Source organism: Crinia signifera, chromosome 6 (genome assembly GCF_055691185.1).
Source record: "Crinia signifera chromosome 6, ASM5569118v1, whole genome shotgun sequence".
NCBI classification, from domain to species: domain Eukaryota; kingdom Metazoa; phylum Chordata; class Amphibia; order Anura; family Myobatrachidae; genus Crinia; species Crinia signifera.
The window spans coordinates 115735349-115757144 of NC_139222.1; the positions used below are offsets into that span (position 1 = coordinate 115735349).

At 42.5% G+C, this 21796-nt stretch overlaps 1 protein-coding gene across 2 annotated transcripts in view; it reads right to left on the minus strand.

Moving 5' to 3' along the window:
- Positions 1-306: 306 nt before the first annotated feature.
- The window catches only part of ACLY (ATP citrate lyase), a 58131-nt gene continuing 36641 nt past the window's right edge, over positions 307-21796 (minus strand). Inside the window, exons 9-29 of one of the 2 annotated variants that reach the window (XM_083146867.1) lie at positions 21507-21643; positions 21019-21080; positions 20826-20943; positions 18218-18372; positions 16633-16723; positions 14938-14967; positions 13311-13452; positions 12362-12530; positions 12165-12269; positions 11759-11955; positions 11271-11352; positions 10715-10825; positions 8644-8771; positions 5436-5529; positions 5053-5207; positions 4814-4964; positions 4576-4719; positions 4198-4311; positions 2247-2329; positions 1371-1447; positions 307-719 (exon numbers count right to left, since the gene is read on the minus strand). In XM_083146867.1, the coding sequence (XP_083002993.1) occupies positions 625-719; positions 1371-1447; positions 2247-2329; positions 4198-4311; positions 4576-4719; positions 4814-4964; positions 5053-5207; positions 5436-5529; positions 8644-8771; positions 10715-10825; positions 11271-11352; positions 11759-11955; positions 12165-12269; positions 12362-12530; positions 13311-13452; positions 14938-14967; positions 16633-16723; positions 18218-18372; positions 20826-20943; positions 21019-21080; positions 21507-21643 (2440 nt within the window). In that variant the 3' untranslated portion in view covers positions 307-624. The remainder of the gene's footprint in view (positions 720-1370; positions 1448-2246; positions 2330-4197; positions 4312-4575; positions 4720-4813; positions 4965-5052; positions 5208-5435; positions 5530-8643; positions 8772-10714; positions 10826-11270; positions 11353-11758; positions 11956-12164; positions 12270-12361; positions 12531-13310; positions 13453-14937; positions 14968-16632; positions 16724-18217; positions 18373-20825; positions 20944-21018; positions 21081-21506; positions 21644-21796) is intronic. The other variant, XM_083146868.1, reaches the window with a different exon arrangement.

The following is a 21796-nucleotide window of genomic DNA, read 5'->3' on the forward strand; positions in this document are numbered from 1 at the left end:
AATTGTATAGTCAAAATTGGCCATATCCAAAATCTCACAGTGTGTATATACCTTAAATATTTCATTTTCCAAGGTCCCCCATTAATGGAAAAAAAACATGGCTTTTTTGCCTACAGTAGTATAGCATTCCATAAAAAGCTAAGCAACACGGAAAAATACAATGCAGTCTATTGCCATACAGGTATCTTCGAATGAGATCTATCTATCTATCTAATCTGTACACACACACACACACACACACACACACACACACACGAGACTGAAGCAAAACAAAAAACACATTAAAATGAAGGGCAGACACTCATGGTAATGCTGTTTCCATTTAATAAATACAGCTGTCAATACTATTTAATCTGATGTGAATTTCTACACATATCAAAATAATAAAATGTAACACTAAACTTGCAATGGCTGTGAGGGAAACAAAAAAAAAATCAGAATGAAAAAAATAAATAAAAAAGTTTAACACATCAACAGGACATTAAGACAGTAAAAAGCGGCAAATTCTGCAGTCTGGGTTTGCATTGCTTGAGAACGCAGAAGCTACTGCAGGAAGCCTGCACGCGCGGGACGTCCTTCCTGTAGGTTCATCAAGTTTTCTAAATGGAGTGTCCTTCAAAATGTCTACATGGTCATGTGCTCAGGTAGCACATAGGAGATATCATCCCAAGGATGCCGATATAATCCTTGCTTCAGTCTCTTTTGGTCCAAATAATGCCCTGCAAAAATAAATACAGAAAATGTCCACCGCTGTACTTTGATACATAAAGCTTAACTTAAACAGAAGAGAACCCTATATTAAATTGCACGTGGCCACTACAACATCCATAGGTACATTTGTATATATAAGGGTGGCTATAACATGCTTCATCTGCATTAGATTCTAAGTGAATCTAAGCGGTGCAGCAACCAACTAACTTGCGAATGGGGAAGCGGCGTACCACCATTGGCAAGGCGGGATCTGGTTCACTCACAACGATGCAAATTAGCATCAGAGCGAATGAACCAGAATGACCTCCTAGATGCAAGTCGTGTTGCAGTCACATCTGATCCAACTTTATTGATAAGCACATTTCCCCATTTTTAACAGTAAAGGCTGCCATACATCTACAGATGGATTGTCAGATTGGGCTGGTTGGAACAAAAACCTGATAACGGATGAGAGTAAATGACAGTTGACCATTTGCTTTGAAATGCTGGAAAACTGCCCAAAACTGTCACTCATCCATTACCAGGTTTTTGTTCCAACCAGCGCAATCTGACAATTGATCTGTAGATGTATGGCCACCTTAACATGTGCAGCTACTTTGGTATAAATACAGTAATAAAAAAATACACAAAAAAAAGGCAAACAAGTAAATCTCATATACCAATAAAGCCCATGCTTCGTCCCAATACGAAGATGCCGTTCAGTGCTCCAATATCTATGTATTCATCAGCTTCTTCCCTAATAGGAAAAAAAAACAAAAAAACAAATGATTTCTTCAGGTGCGTAGACATTAGATGACAATCACTGGCAATAACGATATGATCATGAATATCGGCTAATGTGTACGCACTATATCATTGATGATGCATGGATGACTTGCAGCAGTGCACATCACCACCATATAGAGCGGGATGTATTAACATACATCGTCCCCCCATTTTGTTGAGTGAACCATATGTCCATGCTGATGCAGTAGTGTTTCCTGGTTGCTGCAGCCATTGTGCGGGCTGAACCAACAGTTACAGTGAATATACGCGGAGCGATATGAGCTACCAACTTTGATTAAAGTAAAAAAATTGGTAGAAAACCTTGTGATGCTGATTGTGCGCTCCCATGGATCACTATCACAAAAAAAAAAAATCGACTGAAGGCAGGTCAATCTAACGTCCTAGTATAGTCAAAATCCTACATACTCAAAATTGCACAGTGTGTAGTCAATATCAGTGGTTTCTGGGCTCTGGGGAGTTCAAGGGAAATCGCATCTATCAAAATCGTACATATCCAAAATCTCACCGTGTGTATGCATTTTTAGAAAAATTCAGTTTATCAACGCAATATAAACCAAATACAATATGGCTCCTTCCACTGTGTGCACTCTATTCGAAGGAATAATGCGTAACATTTCCCTGACTGATCATCACAGAGCAGCCTGCTAATTAGAACATTAGGCAAACACAGTGTCAGATATGTTCAAGAACTATAGCATGAACATCATCAAACATTATTTACACCTCCCTTTACTATGCAAGATACATACCTAGTAAAAGAACCACAGTTCCTTAGTAAATCCACAAACGCAACACCAATCAGACCATCAACATTGAGGATGAGATTAGGCTTCTGCAAAATAAAAAAAATAAATAATAAAAGAAAAACATGTGATGTATGAATGGTCTCATATACACTAGTTATGGGTCACATACCACTGTCTGTTACACAGGACAACGCCCACATTACTATTTTGTAAACCCTGCTTCTTGCACAACACTATATAAACTGTCTGAGTAGTATAATCCTCAGCTAAGCGGGAGAAGTGGTAGCAGTGCACAATGGGCCCGATTCAGAGTTGTTTGCTAGGCTGCTTATATTCGCTGCCTAGCAAACAGGTAAACCTTGCCCCGCTGAGCGATTCCCCATATTTGCATGTGCAGACCCCCACCATCAGCTGGGGGACCGAATTTGGCCCGCAATGAGTGCATCTGAATCACCCCCAATATGTGCACCAATAGCACTTCTCTCCAATGCATAACTTAGGTGATGTGTGCTATATGACAACAGCTGCAGGTGTCAATGCCCCATTCATAGCCACTGTAGTGACTGCCAATTGCAGGCTGCATACGATAGTAGTAAGGTATTGCACATGACCATTGATCAGGCCAAGGGCGAGAGAAACAGGCTGCTGTGCGGTGAGGGGGATCTGACAGGCATTCAGTACCCCTATCCGGCAGCTGAGATGTTACTACACCTCGGCGCTAGTGCTTTGGGCTTTACACTGGTAAAGAGATGAAACAGGAAGAGCTATAGTGGTATCATCCATGCAACTATAGTACATTTACCCCACAATTGGACAGATGCATCACAGCGGTGTGACACTTCCTGCTTCGCTTCATTAACGAGGCAAAGCAGGAAGGGACATTAACAAGATGCATTAACATCTTATCCGTCGAAGCGGAGGAGCTCAAACTTCTCCTTCAGGGGACATCGCCGGAGGGAGACCTCCTTCCCCCTTGGCCAGCTGTATTGGGCATGTGCGAGATCTCGCTACTCACATGAGATCTCTAGCCCAGCTGAGAGCCGTCAGCAGAGAGCCTCCCTGTAGCTGTCGATAGCTGCAAGGGGGCGGAATGGCCAGCGCTGCTGACCATTCATACATTTGCCCTGCATATCAGCCTGATATCAACTTGAAGGAGTCCACTAGCGACACCACACTGTCAGCAATTGTTAGCGGAGGAACACCAACAGCCTTCTTCCTAAAGTCCACTACCATCTCAACGGTTTTGAGTGGGTTGAGCTACAGATGGTTGCCGATTCGCCCCCGTCCTTGATAAAGGCCAATGATGGTAGTGTCAACGGCGAATTTGATAATTTTGACTGATTGCACCTCTGAGGTGCAGTCGTTGGTGTACAGGGAGAAGAGCAGGGGTGAGAGTACACAGCCCTGGGGGGCTCCTGTGCTGATGACCGCACTTGGGAGGTGAAATCCCCCTCTTTTACAACTTGTTTTCTATCAGTCAGAAAGTCCACAATCCAAGAACACGTAGCTTTAGGGACTCCTAGGCGGAGTAGTTTTGGGTGGAGGATGTTGGGGATGATTGTGTTGAAAGTCGAGCTGAAGTTTACAAACAGGACCCTTGCATAGGTAGCAGGCATATCCAGGTGCTGCAGAATGTAGTGCAGGCCCAGGTTGACTGCGTCCTCAATGCATCGATTAGATCGGTAGGCGAACTGGGGGGGGGTCTATCTGGGGGCTAGTCACAGCTTTCAGGTGGTTCAGTACCAGGCGCTTGAATGTTTTCATGATCACAGACGTCAGAGCTATCGGCCGGTAGTCATTCTATCGATTTAGAATTACAATAAGGTGCTTTGACCCTACTCATATGCACTCAGTGTATGTGTAACTCTGCTGGCTGTTCTCATATCTAATCCTATCTCAATGTTAAGGATATGCAATACAATATAAAATGATATAATTCATATATTTGTCCTACCTTTGAAGCAGTGATTTTTTCCACTTCAAGAGCATAGTCTAGCAAAGGAGTAGCTGGGAAGTTCTGTTTCACATAGTCTTTTAGGATCTGTACCCTCATGTCTGGGTTGTTGATCTGAAGAATTCAGAGAGACAGATTTGCACCACAAGGAGGAAAGCTTCAGGTCATTTTGGGGGAAAAAATCCAACAGTTCCCATCACCACATAATAGCTAGGCTTCTAGTGAGCACCACAAATCAACTGCTGAGCAGAGGAATATTTCATAAATGCCCTTAACCGTGTCCCTCACACAAACCTGAGAGGAGGAGCCTGATAACAGAGGGACAGTGACCAAATCACGGATGCGCTAAATGAAAACCCCGTGTTATGGGACACTTACAGATTTCACTCTGTGGCCGATACCCATTATCAGCTTGCCCTCCTTCTTCATCTTGTTTACAAACTCCATGGGAATAAGGCCACTGTCAAAAGCTTTGCTGAACATCTTGGCAGCTGCATCAAGTGCACCTCCAAAACGATCTCCCTATAAATCAATCAGAAAGGTTAAAAGGAGTCACAGCGTACTGGAGAAATACACTTCTGTCAAAAGGAAAATCTATACAGAATGCTGAACTTACTATAGTCAGTAGACCAGAAGTAAGACTTGAGATTAGGTCTTTCCCAGCTCTCGCACAAACAATGGTGTTATGGGCGCCAGAGACAGCTGGCCCATGGTCTGCTGTTACCATAAGACACATTTCTATGAAGTGGGAGGCATATTTGGGGACCCTAATGGAAGAAGAAGTGTTAATACTATTCTTAATCTATGGCCTTAAAATATCAAGGACAGCTTTTACCACATAACATCTTGTCTCACCGTCTCTGGAACCAAAGCAGCCCCAACACACCACCGATTCCAATATCTTCTTTAAAGACATCTGTGATGGGCATTCCTGCATAGATGAGTTCCTGGCCTCTCTCGTCACATATACTGGTCATGAAGGACGCAGGTTTCCGGATTAATCCAAGCTCCTGAATAGGGAGACAAGAGTCAGTATGTGAAATAGGGTTTTGTGAGTGGGGTCTAAGGAGCCAGAAATGTAGCTCAATTTGGGCAACTCTAAATTGGCTTTCCAAGAAAAAAGAGATTTGAAATAAGACTTTCATTTGAAAACAGAGCTTTCTGCTAGTATATGAGAGATGGCATTGCATGTGGAGAAGAAAACTTCCTGTCCCATATAATGTACTAAGAATACTTACTCTTGCCCAAGAGTAGTCCATTGGAACAGTGGGAGGTGGTACTTCCTCTGCTGGAACAATCTCTCCTTTAGCAACCAAATCCTCATATACAGACCTTAGGGAACAGATGGATCCATTCATTATGGTTATATCGTATTATTCTAAAATGTTCACTACCATGTAATAAATTCTGCGAAGCATCGGTAGCAATTTGCACAAATAATGTAAAAGACACAAAAAAAAAAATCGAAATAAATAAAAAATAATAATGATAATAAAAAGAGGACTGAAAAGATAATACATTTATGCACAGCCTTATACATTTTAAAATTGATATACCTCCACATTGGCAGCATATAGGTAGATTTTTTTTTGGGGGGGGGGGGGGGGGGGCGGCTCCTAATCATAGTATGGAATTTCATAATGTTAAAATATTTAAAAGCTGAGTCATCATCTAAATGTTTGTGATAGAAGACTTCACAGGGGGATAGTTTTGCAGGCAGCAACGAGTGGTGAGTTCCTCATGCCCCTTTCAGACCGCACTTTTTACTTGGTATTTTGCAGTTTTTTTACTGTTTCAAAACGGTAATATGTGCGGTCTGAAAGGTGCAGAGTGAATTTACCATTTCCAAAAATCCGGGTATTTTTGCTGTCTGACAGGTCTGAAATGGTACCCAGACAGCAGTGAGCACTATTTGTCCCGCTCCGTGCATATCCAATGAGCGGGACCCAGCGCAGTGCATATTTATTGAGCTTATTAAATATGCACTGCGCTCATTAGATATGCACTGGGATGGAGGCATTTCTAAACCCACCCCACCACTGAGGATCCTATCACCCCCCCCCCCCCCCTACCTGGGCAGCGCAGGGAAGGGATTGCAGGTGCAGGGGAAGCGATAACAACAAGCCCAGGCCAGAGACAAAGACATGCGCCCCCTCCTAACTGCACACACAGCATGGCCCACAGCGCCCGCACGCCGGGCAATCTCAGCCACACACAGCCTGCAGAGCTGCCACAGAGCTGGGTGCCACAGGCGCCATGTGAGACTCTGTGGAAAACGAAATTGCATCTCTACGCCATTGGTATATTACGGCCGCCCTCTACGCAATTCTCTGACTCAGTTGCGTCTTACTAGCTTAACTTAACGGACAGGGTCGGACGAGAAACATTAATGGTTAATTCTTAAAGATATGTTCCCTTTTGTCTTTCTATTTGTGTATGAAACTCAGTGAATAAACCCCCAATGTTGTTTTTATTTAACTTGTCACAATTGCCGTCAACAGTCGCAAAGGTCAGTATAGTGAAACAATCACTTTATATGACCTTACAGATACTTAGTCTGTGTTATATAATGAATCAGTGTGCTTAAGAAACAAAGACTATAATTCCGGCTCACACCAGTTCTCAAGTCTTGCCTCAGTCCAAGAACAAAGAATCAAGCATGGTCTGACGAGATTCCCATTTACAGGAAGACATCCCCATGAAGCTGAGAGCCAATGAAGAGATGCCTAGTCCCTTTACTGCATCCAATGATATTCCAGCTTGTCCCCACACCCCTTTGCTTTAAAAGCCTAAGCCTGGGATCGCAGAGACACATGTGATCTAAACAGAACACATTCTCAGGGATAATAGAGGAACCCTATCCAATCGTGGCATCTGCTCCTTTTGACGGTAATTGTATCCATTATATGTGTTATGTCTTAGGTGTGTCAGCGGTACCTGCATTTATATCTATTGTAGTAATGTTTCTATTCCATGTATAAGCTGTACTGTACTATTCTATAGTTTATACATATATGTATTGTGTTTTACTCTGTACCCCCCTTGCGTTCACTATGGACATCAATAATATAATGCACGGGGTCAGATCCGTGATCTCCACATAACCAATTTCTGAGTGTATTATTTCTTCATCATGGTATCAGCGTTTTAGATGCAACATCAGCTCTAACCATAAGCAATTTGTGTATTGATTGGTATAGTTAGTAATATTAATTGCTTTAACTCTAATTGAGAGACTCATACGCTGATGCATCTGTATAGTACGTTTTAATAGCCGTGCGGCTGCATTAGACATTATAAAGAGTATAGCTTTAATTCCTATATAGCAGGGAACAGGTTAATCTTGTAAGGAATCTGTACATAGAGTCAGCAGTGTTTATTCATATGCTAATGTGGTTTACAACCATTCCCATTGCCTGTGAATGAAGGAGATTTTACACACTGAACTAAGCATTGCTGAAATCACTGTGGCAACCAGCAGTTGCTAGGGGTAACTGGTTGCATATTTTAGAAGGTAACGCATACAGTATGATTATTACATTATCCACTGGTCCATTAAAATATCAGTTTTAATAACTCCTACAGGTGGGCTCCCCGCATCCCACCACCTGACTCTGCGGAGTACACAGGAAGCCCAAAGCCATCCTCTGCAGGCTGAGGGGGGAACCCGGGAGCACACACAGAACATGAACAGCGTTACCTTATGCCCAGAGCAGGAGCAGGGGCTTTTACGAAAGTGTGAGATAAACGGCGGGGTACCTGCGGCAGATGGGAACTAGTACGCCCGCCAGCGCGATCCCTGAGGATGCCTCAGTAGGGAGGGTTTTTTTTGGAAATCCCTCCGTGGGGTGATCGAGGATGGGGGGCGGGGGGTTTGGGTTTAAATGCCTGCACGGGATGCTTTCAGATCACGAAAGTGGCATAAAAATGGTAAAATACTGTTTCGGATATGTGGTGTGAAAGGGGTTAAGAGCTGTCTGACCCGTTTTTAGAAACGTTTAAAAATACCGGGTCCATGCCGTTTTTGCAGTCTGAAAGCAGCATCAGAGGATCATTTTAATTTGGATTCTGAAAGATATGTGCATCTTATGTAGGATTATATTGAGTGGGCCAGTAGTGTGAAAGTAAGAGTACTCTTGTTGCACCACATTGAACCACTGATGTTATTAGTCGTGCATGTTACTAAAATATTAATTATATTAGCTATAAACAGTACCAAATGGAACGGTTAGCAAGGTAAAATAATCAATAGATTTGTAACTGTTCCCATAAGTCTCTAAATTACATTTCAACCCCTACACTACACTGCCACTTTTATACAATTCTAAATAAAAAAAAACACAAACAAAACAAATTTGTAGGCTTAATTACTACAGTAATATTGTTATCCTAGTAGGCTATTAAATTCTACTTTGGTGACCAGCAGTCTCTGAATATCCCACTTACTGGATTACATCACCAAGTTCATCAAAGCTACGTGGCACAAATACACCAGCATCTTTCAAGGCCTGATTTTTGGCAACCGCGGTCTCTGAAGCCTGATTGGCACAAGCTCCTGCATGTCCGAACTGCACCTGCAATACAGTTACAGGGATAGCAACAGTCCCAATATTCATTATATCAAATAATCTATCTTAACACTTTGGAGTGTCAACATCTGTGAGAGCTGTGCAAAATATCCACTAAAAATTCCAGCATCGCTCACATTTGTTATATAAATTAAAATAAAAAATGTTGACTTACTTTAGTAAATATATGGTACTGGTTTCCTAGCAGGGCGCCCAGTATGCTGTAAGCATACAGGGCTATTCTCCGTAGTAAAATCACATTGCATTGCATCTCATGGGCCATTATAGTGCCATGCAATGCGATTTTTTAATGTCATTTATTCACTGCTCTGTTGGCCCTAGGGTATTTCATTGCATTGCATTGCATCACACCTCCCGCAAAATCACATGCGATTTTATAGGGTGCGATGCCATTAGCTATACACTTGTATGACATACAATGAGGTTTCACTGACGACCCCCCCCCCCCCCCCCCCGCCCCGAAGCGTGGCGAGTGGTGGCGGAACGCGTCCTCCCGACCTTTTCATACCCCCACTATCCACGTCGGCGTGGAGTTGATTTTATATAGTGTGGCGAGCGCAGCAAGCCACTGAGACCAAAGCGTGGTGAGCGCGAGCTCCGCGAGGGGACGCAGATTACTTTACATGTATTCCGCGGGACTCACTGCGCTCGCCAAGCTTCGGGCTCGGTGGCTCACCACACTATATAAAATCAACTCCACGCCGACGTGGATAGTGGGGGTATGAAAAGGTCGGGAGGACGCGTTCCACTGCCCCTTGTGGCACTCGCCACACTTCGGGGTGGCGTGGATAGTGGGGGGGGGGGGTTCAGTGAAACCTCATTGTATGTCATACAAGTGTATAGCTAATGGCATGGCATTGCACCCTCTAAAATCGCATGTGATTTTGCGGGAGGTGCGATGCAATGCAATGCAATCCCTAGGGCCAACAGAGCAGTGAATAAATTACATTAAAAAATTGCATTGCATCGCATCGCATGGCACTATAATGGCCCATAAGATGCAATGCAATGCCATTTTGCTACGGTAGCGTACGTAAGAAAACTGGGCACCCTGCTAGGAAACATGTACATGGGCTGCTTCAAACACAAGGCACCCCTGGCAGCATGTGAAACATGGAGAACCAGCTTGTTCGACGAGGCATTAAGGCTTTTTGGTAAAGTAGCTTTAGTAAGTAGCTGTAGTAAAGCTATCCATGGACTAAGGGAGAATCTAGATTTCATTTGAACCTAATAAGGGCATATCTTGGATCATTTCCACCAAATAGGAAGTCCCCTGTTAAACCACAGCCATGCCAACACAGAGATGAAGACGTTGGGTACATTTTATGAAGCCTAGAGGGTACCAGATACAATCTCCTTAATGAGAGAGGAAATGGATGACTGACCAACGTTTCGCCTTATAAGCTGCCAAACTTTATCTCTGTTTGGAGAGCCCAGATTCCTCTCCCAGTGACAGGCATGTGGCAATACAAGGACCTGACCCGAGGTAAGGAGCATTGAATATAAAACAGAGAGGATACCTCTATGAAGGGGATAGCAATAATGGATCCTTTTAAAAAGGATCAGAAACAGGTTTCATTTTTTTTTTATATACTGTATATTCAGTTTATATATTCAGTTATGCAGGAAATAGAGAACTGCATACCAATTAAGTTGCTTTACAACATTAAATGATACAACACCATAGATATCAAGTGGGCACAGAGTGAGAATATAATAGTGTGCCAAGCAGTACACTCATAGGGTGACCATGTTGATTGAGTCGATGAAACACCAAAAACCTAAAAAAACGTATCTCAACCTAATGACCACATTGACTTAGTGACTGTCAACCTACAGTGGATTACCCTAGGACCCATACACAAATTCATGTCTAGGACAGAAAGCACAGCCTGGCTGCAGGCACTGTAGATCAGTTCTAGACATACCTCTGATGAAAACATGGTAGCGCAGGTCCCTATACACCAGCATACAACGGGTTTGGTCAGTCTGCCCTCTTTAATACCGTGACATATCTTATATTCCTCTGTGCCACCAATCTGAAAGATAAAACAAAAGTCAAGTTCAATAGTAAGTAACAAACTGTATTCAGAATGTAAAGCCATATGACACAAAGAGATGGCTATCCAACCTGTAAAGAAATATTCAAAGGCAATACTCTGTCCCATTGCTGCTTCATTTGGATCAGTCTGTACAGCTGCACAGATTGCATACTTTAGTTAAAAGAGAAAACAACCCTTATTTATCTTTACTGAATGTCTGACAGGAGTACCTCGCCTTTGACAACCCCCAATTTACCCATTTCGTTAGCTAGTAACACAGTGGGGCTGCCATCTCAGGCCTCCATTATGGAAGTTACCAAAGACTTATTACGGAGGAACCCTCACCAAAACATCTACTAAAAAAATGGCAAGTGCAGTTAAGAAGAAATGAACTAATAAAACAAATACATGGTCAGTAAGAGGAATAAATGAAAAGTCTCACCTCTCCAAGGACCACGATCATTTTCACTCCTTCAGTGTCTTGGTAACGCAGGACATGGTCCATAAAGGTAGATCCAGGATACCTAGCGGTAAGAGCAGATAATGCAACAGTTGTATTTAATTCACAATACAAATAAAAAAGGTTCCATTTCAGGATTTGTTTATATGCTGCACAGACCAGTGTGCTCAATATTCATGATAGAGGTCAACATAACTGAGGGGGTGATTCAGACCGGCTCGCTAGGCAGTGTTTATTCGCTGCCTAGTGAGCAGGTAAACACCTCCCTGCCGACACAATCCCCTCATTAGCATGCGAGCGGATGTGTAGGCGGTTACACAGAGGAGAAACCATTCAATTGTCGCACACCATCAAATTTTTATTTTTTAGGCTTACTATGTACAGACAAATTATGGTGGGGTGGTAAACATAAACCTATTACATATTCAGCTCCTTATGAAAAAAGCTTTGATTCCTAAAGACTCTCCTACCTGTCTCCACCGATGGCTACTCCTTCATAAACTCCATCTGTGCTTCTGGAGATGATGTTGTTGAGCTCGTTAGACATACCCCCAGAACGAGACACATAGGCGACACTTCCTGGACGATAAAGTTTAGAGGCCAAGATGTTATCCAGCATTCCTCCAGTATTTCCTATCTTGAAACAACCTGGCTTGATGCCTCCAACCTATAGATAATTAGATCACACATAACGTTATAAGTTTGTGTGCTGTGTTTTACAGGAGTTTTAGCCATATTTGCAGAAACATCACTGCTAATAGCTGGTCCTAGATCATATCAATCCATACAAGAAATCAAGCCAAAAATTTAAGAAGTTCTAGTTTTAGACAGAAAAAAAAACAAAATAAATAAACACACAGACTGTATAATCCTTACCGTTGCAGGTCCAATAATAGTGACCCCTTTCTCATCTGCAGTCTTGATCAGCTTCCTGGTTAAAGCTTCTGGGATTCCTTCTGCAATAATTGCAATGGTGCGAATCTACAAACATTATAAAAAAAAATGTAAGCATTCCGTTTAACCCAGATGGAACTTAAAAAAAACACGTAAGAACATTCCTGAATGACAATAACCTGGGGATAATTCATGGTCTCTGCGGTACTGTCATATGCCGACCTCAAAGAAGCAAAATTGATGAGGACGTCCACTTCTGGATGCTTTCTCATGGCATCTGCCATATTCTTGAAGACTGGAATTAAGATTTCTTTGTGACCCCAGTAAAACTTTTGCTTATGATCACCACTGGAAAGAAGGGAAGGAAAGTGCATTACATTTCAGCAGATTTATGACATTTTTGCAAACATTACTCCCTACTTAAAACGTATTGAAAAACGCCAAACAGGAGATTAATGTTCAGGACCATGCCGCTCGGAATATACCAACTACTATGCCCCCATACCGCCAACCTACATAATATTTCTACCATGGCATAATATGTATTGTAAACATATGTGCAAAAATTTACACAGATAAGATACACAATATACAAAGCAAAATATAACCAGCGCTAAAGAAATGGATCAATGCAGCCAAGGAGAACGGGATTAGCCTGGATTAATATGAAATTGGAAACAATTTTAGGCTCTTCTTTCTCTTTACAGGTTGAATTAAACTTGCATTAAAATTTCAATCAGGTGTTCCCATAAAGGTATTTTTGGTTAATGTAGGTCAAATGATGTATGTAGCAGCAGTTTTGAATTGTTCCGTTTTAGTGCTGGTCATAGTCTTATTTGCTTTGTATATCACATATTTTAGAGAATTTTTGGGATGGTTTCTAGGGCGGTGACCAGCTGTGTTGAATAAGCTCTAGGTTAAACTCCTTTTTTGCCGTGTAGGTTTAGATACACAGTTAGACAAAGACTGAATTATCAGTCAGGTTTATGACATATCTAAACTAAACTAAACTAAACACAGGAGGGGGGAGGGGGGGGGGACCCAACCTTAAAGAATGTTTCAGGTTTAGCTTTAATCATTTATCTATAGAATGTGCTTTACTATGCACCAGCCAAATGTTAAACTTACGTAAAAGGATAAACCATAGCAGCCACTGAAGGTTCGGAACGAGAACAGATGTAGTCAAAATCCAGCATGCCTTGCACGGCCCTGGTCTGCATACCCCACACAATACCTTTGGTGTGATGACTGAACAGAGTAGTAGCTTTTGCTGAAAATGCAAACACAAAATGTAAAATGAAATAATCATAATTAGGAAACTGAAATTGTGGCGACAATGGACACGGCAATGAAACCAAGCAGGCATGGGAACAGTAGCACACGGCAAATGCATCCTTGGCACATAAAGGGTATGATCCTTATTCATCTACAGAACTTTAGATGCATTATCCATTTAACACATAGTTTTTTCACCATTTTTAATGTATCACATAATCTAATTTGCAAACAGTAACTTTGGAAACAATAGTTGATCCTTTGCACATATCTGGTAGCCCTGGTCTATTTTAATATTCAGGAGTCAAAGTTCAATTCAGCCTCATCTAGAGTCTACATCTGACCAGACCAGCATTAGAAAACATTAATATGTAATTTAGCAGTACGAGGAAATATTCAGGAAAAATATCCAATAATAACTACAAACTGCTATATATGTAAATCAGTTTCTCAATTAGGAAAAAAATTATTTAAACAAAGCTGGAAATAAGCAAATTTATAACTCGACAGATTTTACAGATGTGTCTTCATACATTTAGCCTCAATACACCATTGCACCTCGAGATTCAACTCTGCTAATGTCGGGTGGCTTCTTTTGCTGAAAAAGCATTTTTATTGCATTGTTATGCGTATAAAACGCACAAACAGACCTTGCTGATTAAAATGGTATGCAGACATGTGTGACTGCGATTGCATCTGCATACAAAATGCCACATAGCCTTTCATATGCAGATATGACCACAGTCTCACACACACACACAGTATAGGCATGCTGCAAACAATTTTAATTCGCAAAAGTTGGAGCGCGACTAGAAAAATCGTTATCGTTCAGTGATGTCAGCGGACCGGCCGAACATGCGGGTCGTTTGATATATAGCAAATTGACCTGAAAGTTCAGTCGATGGCAGGGGTCATTAACGATGTGCGGGAGCGCGCATCATTAACGATATTGAGTGTATACACAAGAGGATATATTAAAAGATCGCTCAGAAAGCTCTTTCTGAACAATATATTTTACCATATCCTCTAGTGTGTGGGGCTTTAAATTCATTGACTTGTATATTCCCAACTGCAGGTTACACAACTTTTGCGGTTTTGCCATGTCATTTATTATCAAGCAGTGTTTCTGCTCCACAGCAGAACTATATTCAGACAGTAGATGTGTGTCCGGTGTCAGAAACTGAAAATACACAAGCATGTCTGATGCAGAAATGCACACGGATACACGTTACATACATTTTAAGCTAATTAAGTGATGTCTGAACCATTTTAAACCACATAACTTCCAACACATTGTTCGTTCTGTTGGTAGGAGTCAATGAAATGCATGGTTTATTCCAGAGAAGAATGATAGAACGTTTGAGCTATGTTCTGGTAGGGTAGATGGAAAGGGAAGGGCAGCAGAATACACACACTGTAAGACACCACTGCAGACCGAGACAGAGTACAGCCAACACCCAGCTCTCATCTGCTGGCCTACCTTTAGCTGGTCCATGTACGGCCGCTGTATCTGTTAAAATGAGATAGTTAGGGGGCATACCCATAAAGGCTGCTTCTCAAGAATGTGAGGTTGCAGGCCTTGAATGGAGGCCGTGCAACACATCATCTATATTCTTAAAAGATCTACTTCAGTTATTAATATAATGCACATCTAATAACGGGATATGGTATAAAACAAACAGACTGACTCATGATAGACAGTCATATGGTTGACCACTAATGGTCGACATCCACAAGGGAGACAGAGAAAAGGGTCGACATGGGTCTTTAATGTTTTTAGGGTGTCTATGTTGACATGGGTCGACACGGACAATGTCTAAGTGTACCGCTGCGCTCGCCATGCTTCAGGCTCGGTCTCCCGCTGCGCTCGACACACTATTTTTTTCTCCCTCCACGCCCTAGTGGATGGTAGGGCATGAAATCCCACCTGTCGGCACATGTAGGCTGAATAAAAAAAAAATGCATGTCGACCTTCTGACCATGTCGACCATTAGTGGTCGACCATATGACTGTCTATCATGAGTCAGTCTATGATCAGTCCGGATACCCTAATAACGCTGTGGTGTTGTATTAATTATAACATTTAGTGGCAGATTCAATTGAGATTGGAAGATTTGGAAAAACTCCACAGTGCATTTAAGAGAAAAGGAAACACAATGGCATATATTCAATGCCGTGGGCGAGCGGTGACTGCGAGCAGGACTTTTTGCTCGCAGTCACCGCTCACCCTGTCAGTATTCAACTGACCCCCCTCATACGCAAATTCCCCCTCGCTCCGTTTTTTGAGCGAGGGAGAATTTGCGAATGTGCCTCCAAAAGCTGCGAGAATCGAGGCTAATTACAGCGAGTTTGCTGCACTAGCCGCAGCTCTCGCAGTTTAGGGGAATCCTCGCCGTTCTGTGACTGCGAGGATTCCCCCGGAACGTTGCATAGTGCGAGCGGCCGGCGCGGGGGTTAAACTGCGAGGATCACTGGTTTTCTGTGATCCTCGCAGTTTAACCCCCTCGCCGGCCGCTCGCACCGGCATTGAATACTGCACATTGATTCATATAGAAATCACTAAAAAAAATTTCACACCCCAAGACCAAGTCTGATTTTTCCTAAATTGTGTTTGTTTGTTTTTTTATAGGAAAACTAAGCAGGACTTGATCTTGCACCCCTCAAGGACTAATTAAACAATTGGTATAATCCATTTATCTTAATTAGTCAATATTTACTCACATTCCGAAGCAGTGTATTTTTCATCCAGCATCGGGATCTGTTCGTATTGTTTGTGAGCATGTGGGCGATCGTATAAGTAAAGTGCATGCCCCCCATGTGTGTACCCCACCAGATGAAACAGCAGGTAAAACTACATCTCTCAGCAGCCCCTCTCAGTACAAAGATGGAGGGGAGACCACCATTTTTTTTAATTGCATACTGCAGGAATCGGGAGCGGGCATACATAATTGAAAATTGTGCGCAAGGTCCACAACTTTTTTCTGCAGGCAAAACCTCCCACCCAATTGAATTCCCTGCGTAGAAGGAGATTTATCAAAAAACTTTCTAAAAAGTAGAGGGTCTTGCCCATGGTAGCCAATCAAATTTTAGATACCACATTCTAAGGCCATAAAATGAAACGGTTGACCAGATGTAAAAGATTGTGAGCACACAAATAAATGGGAAGATTACTTACCACTGGGTACAGTCGGCTTGGGCTTTTTGGCTGGAGTGATATCCTCTGGCCTGGATTCAGAGAAAGATGCAGTTCTGCTGGGTGCTGGAGTCTACAGAAGGACACATTATAAAAAATAAAAAGGAAATTAGCTAGACAGATTAATAAATAGATACATACACCTCATTTTTTTATTTTATTTTTATTTAAAAAAAGTCCTAATTATCCCCAATATTTTACTTTAGGTTAGAAATGTGCTGTGGCAGGTTTCGAGAGCTATGAGTAGGTAAATAAGGCTGTTGTAAAACAAGTTTTGCACCCCTTTGCATCTACAGAGGTGCACAGTCACACAAATAAACTAGGATGTACAAATAGAAACCAAGAACAAAAATTCTGATGCTTAAGAACAGCCCACAGCAATGCGATTTTCTTACGCAGAATCGCCCACTAAGCTTTTTGCTTAGTGGGCGCCCGGCTAATACATAAGTACCGAAACTTTTACCATGTTCCTGATGACTTAATTGGTACTGGCACTGCAAAATTAGGGCCAGACGTACTTCGCTATGAAAACTGAAAAAGTGGACATGCTTAACTACCAAACAACCAGCTCCAGGGGTCCACTTATTAAAGCTGGGTACCTACTGAGTGATATGCCTGTGTTAAGGGTTCAGAGCAGCATATTGCTCATATTTGGCCGTGGCCGCATGCAGCGATGCTACATTTAATATGCTGCACGTCAAACCACTATAAAATCGCTAGTGACACCATGCATTCCAAAGAAGGACAGAATACGGTTCATTCCGTCCTTTATTAACATTGCAGAAGTGTGTACAGGCAATCCTGGCTGACAGGGATTTGTTCCGATGTCAAAACAAATCCCCATCGCTCAAGTGTGTACCCAGCTTTACGCGCCACACGGTGCGATTCATTTTATATTCAATCCCATTTCGATCGGGATTGAATAGCACGGCGCAGTGTACTCATTCCATTTAGACTACATAGTATAATTTCGATGCCACAGGTCAAGCATCAGGATCAAATGCGTCTGAATACAGTTCGATTTTGATTACATTTTGACTATATAAGTCAAAATTAAACAGCAACATGGTCAACATTAAACAGTGTTTAAGGGGCTTAAGCCTTGGAGAGAAAGAACCAGCCAATTGGCTCCCAACTGTCATTTTTCAAACACAGCCAGTAACATGGCAGTAAGGAGGTAGACCCCACAGGCTGTAATATGTCAGGAGCTGATTGGCTGGTACCTCATCACTCACCACTTTTCAAGGCTAAGTACATCTGGCCTTGGGAGTCAAAGGAAATCAAATATGTTTTTGGTTGGTTGGGAGGGCAATCAGTATGAATGTACCATATTATTTTGCCATAATATCCATTGGTTGTTTCATTTATAAAACCCAAGGATGAAACATTAGTATTCTCAAACAATATATGAAAATACCAGAATGCCACTGGTAACATTGCTGTATATACATGTATATCTCTGAACAGAGCCTCTTTATCCCAAGGTTTCCAGTGTCAACCCAAATGGATTAAAACCCATCTGTTATTTGGGCATCTTCAGTTGATGAATTTGTTTCCTCTGACTTACTGAGGAACTGCCACTGGCGTTCAGCAAGAAATTGGCAGTGTGTGCTGCTGTGGGAGGCTGGTTTGGTATTGGTCGGTGGCCCAGTGCCATACCCACAATGGCCGTCATATGAGTTTCAGTGCCAAACACATGAATAGGAATTCCAGTCGTTTTACCTATTAAAATGAAATCAAATTAAAAAAAAAGCACAGAAAACATCACTAGGCGTCCAGAAACCCATGTTTATTGAAAGCTTTAACAAAATGAATTAAACCACAACAGAGTATAATCTTCAGCAGAATGTTGTTATGATTCCACCACCATTTATAGGCATTCTAAGCACTGTTAAACACAAAATAATGTACTTTGTAAAAACAAAAATCAAACTTTAAAGGTGATTTTACTGTATAAATATGAATAATGCTTTGGGAAGCCAATGGGGTAACAAGTTAGGCAAGAGTTATCTGGAGTTCAGGGACTACTGGTATTTTGGTACTTGTGAGTTATCCGGGCTGCCGATTTTGTCCTTAAGTTTGGTTAACTTAAGGACACCCGACCGACGCGATGCCCACGATTTAGCTTCAAAATCGGGGGCATCGCGTCGGTCGTGGCCGTTATAAGGGGCCGCGACGCGATGCCCCCGATTTCCCATAGACAGTAATGTTAAAAGACACGATATCGGGGGCATCGCGTCGGTCGTGGCCGTTATAAGGGGCCGCGACGCGATGCCCACGATTTCCCATAGACAGTAATGTTAAAAGACGCGATGGACCCGATTTCCCATAGACAGCAATGTTAAAATAAAATTACAATGTGAAATTGGGCAATATGTTTTTAAAAAAAATGTTTCATGGCCCCCCACCACCGTTAACGCCACCCCGCTATTGACGCCAACCCGAAGCGTGGCGAGCGCAGCGAGCCCGCGAGGGGCGGCGGTACGCGTCCTCCGACCTTTTCATGCCCTACTATCCACTAGGGCGTGGAGTGAGAATAGAATAGTGTGGCGAGCGCAGCGAGCCACCGAGCCCGAAGCGTGGCGAGCGCAGCGAGCCCCGCGAGGGGACGCGGACACCTGTGAAGCCCGCAAGGGCACGCGGATACCTGTGAAGGTGTCCGCGTCCGCTCGCCACGCTTCGGGCTCGGTGGCTCGCTGCGCTCGCCACACTATTCTATTCTCACTCCACGCCCTAGTGGATAGTAGGGCATGAAAAGGTCGGAGGACGCGTACCGCCGCCCCTCGCGGGCTCGCTGCGCTCGCCACGCTTCGGGTTGGCGTCAATAGCGGGGTGGCGTTAACGGTGGTGGGGGGCCATGAAACATTTTTTTAAAAAAACATATTGCCCAATTTCACATTGTAATTTTATTTTAACATTGCTGTCTATGGGAAATCGGGTCCATCGCGTCTTTTAACATTACTGTCTATGGGAAATCGTGTCGGAAATCGGGTCCATCGCGTCTTTTAACATTACTGTCTATGGGAAATCGTGGGCATCGCGTCGCGGCTCCTTATAACGGCCACGACCGACGCGATGCCCCCGATTTCGGGCGCGATGAAAAAAATCGGCAGCCCGGATAACTCACAAGTACCGGTATTTTAAACATTACAGAAAAGAGGTTTCTCTGGAGGGAAAACTATTATGCCTGCCAGACACAGACATAGGGGGGTATTCAATCTCCCACCACTATTCCCAATGGGGGAAATAGCGGCGGGGTCCTATTCAATGCGGTCTTCCCCGACAGCATTTAACAGGGACCTAGAAAGAACGAGCCCAATTTTAGAAGCATTCGGGCCCGATCTGCTGAGAATGGCCGTGGATTGTCAGGCTCCCGGCCGCAGCTCGACGATCCACAGCCGTATCTCGTGGACACACACCCTTTCGGCTTTCGGCAGGCGGGACATCAAAATCGCCTACCGATTTCAAGTTGAGCCAGTTGAGAATGGGACCGGGTCACTGCTGTCGGGCCAGCCTGACAGTCGTGACCCTGGATTGAATATCCCCCTGCCCATACACTTACAGATTTATCTTCAGATCTGGCTGGTTGGAACAAAAACATGGTTATGGATGAGAGCAAATGACAGTTGATCATTTGCTTGGAAATGCTGGAAAATTTACAAACTGTCATTCAGATATTACCAGATTTTTGTTCCAACCAGCCAGATATGAAGATAAATCTGTAGGTGTATGGGTGGCGTATTGCAGTGATACTGTGGACTGTTGTTACTATGGTAGACAAATAATAGTGGAAAGTCTCTTATAAATTAATAGCAGCCCGAAGAAACAAAGGAGAACAGGTCAATTATGGCCAATCCTACCACAGTTAGGTTAAAAACACATTTTTGGTTAATCTTTAAATCGAAAGGTGTTACAAAGAGCATGAGAAATTATAGCCATATTCATTAGTCAAGAAAAAAATCACTAGGTCATCCTTTGCAGATATAGCTAGTCTTTAAATTATCATTGCCTACTGACTACTAAAATAAGTGCATGTTAACAATACCACCGGTTTGCACTGAAGAGTATCAAATCAAAAGGCTGTGCAGCAATAATGATCTACAGTAGGTCTCACATGAACAGGTTGTGTTGTAAACGGAACTTTAAAACAAATAAACATAGCTTGATCTCCTTACCCACTTCACCCATCACACGAAGCCCTTCCTGGTAATTTGGTCCACCCCTTCTCACAAAGATCGTAACCTCATGTTCCTTCAAAGGCCCTTGGAAGTCCTTTATGGCGCGAACAATGCCCTGTAGTCCAAACAAAAGATGTTAGTTCAAACAATCTCTGTCCAGCTTCTTCAAAATACCCTTCTGACATCTCACCTTGAAGGTTGCAGCAACGTTGGTAAAATTTGCAATACTCCCCCCTATGATTAGGATTTTACCTATAGCGAAAAAAATAAATACCAAATTTACACGCAGAATGAACATTACAAGAGGCTCCATATTAATAGGCCTACAGGATCACTGGAAACACTTCCATGTCTTACAGAACTAGAACTAATAAACAGTAATCGGAAAGTCTACATTAATAAAATGGCCTTTCTAGCTGCAATTCTGATATACTGTACATTTTGTGGCATAGAATGTCAACATTAGACAGCCATATCATATTGTGTTCAGTATTCGATTATAAGATGTGTTAGATCATTGATGGTTGCTAACATCCCAAACCGATTGTGAACATCTGGCGCAGAGGTTCGATGTTGGATAGGGAACATGATCCATGCACATAAATTATTTAGTTCGATAGTTTTAAAAACCATTCACAGTTTTGTTTGTGTAAAGTCATTCTAGAAAGATTCTCTCACCGTCAATATGCTTTTCTCTTGTCATAAGGGACAGGATAGTCTTGGCATAGTCATACGTCTGCTGCTCGCTGGGTGCGCCAGAATACTCTCCATAATTGGCCAGCTCATCCACCCCACCCAGGTCACAGATGGTGTCACTAGTAAGAAATGGAGACAAAAATGTCACATCTAGTATAACATTTGTACTAATTTATCTACATATTAAAAGACATGAAAGGACAGGCATTAAAATGATTATATATTATTTATTAAAAGGTTTCCTCAGGAAATAAATTCAAATTGGTGATTTT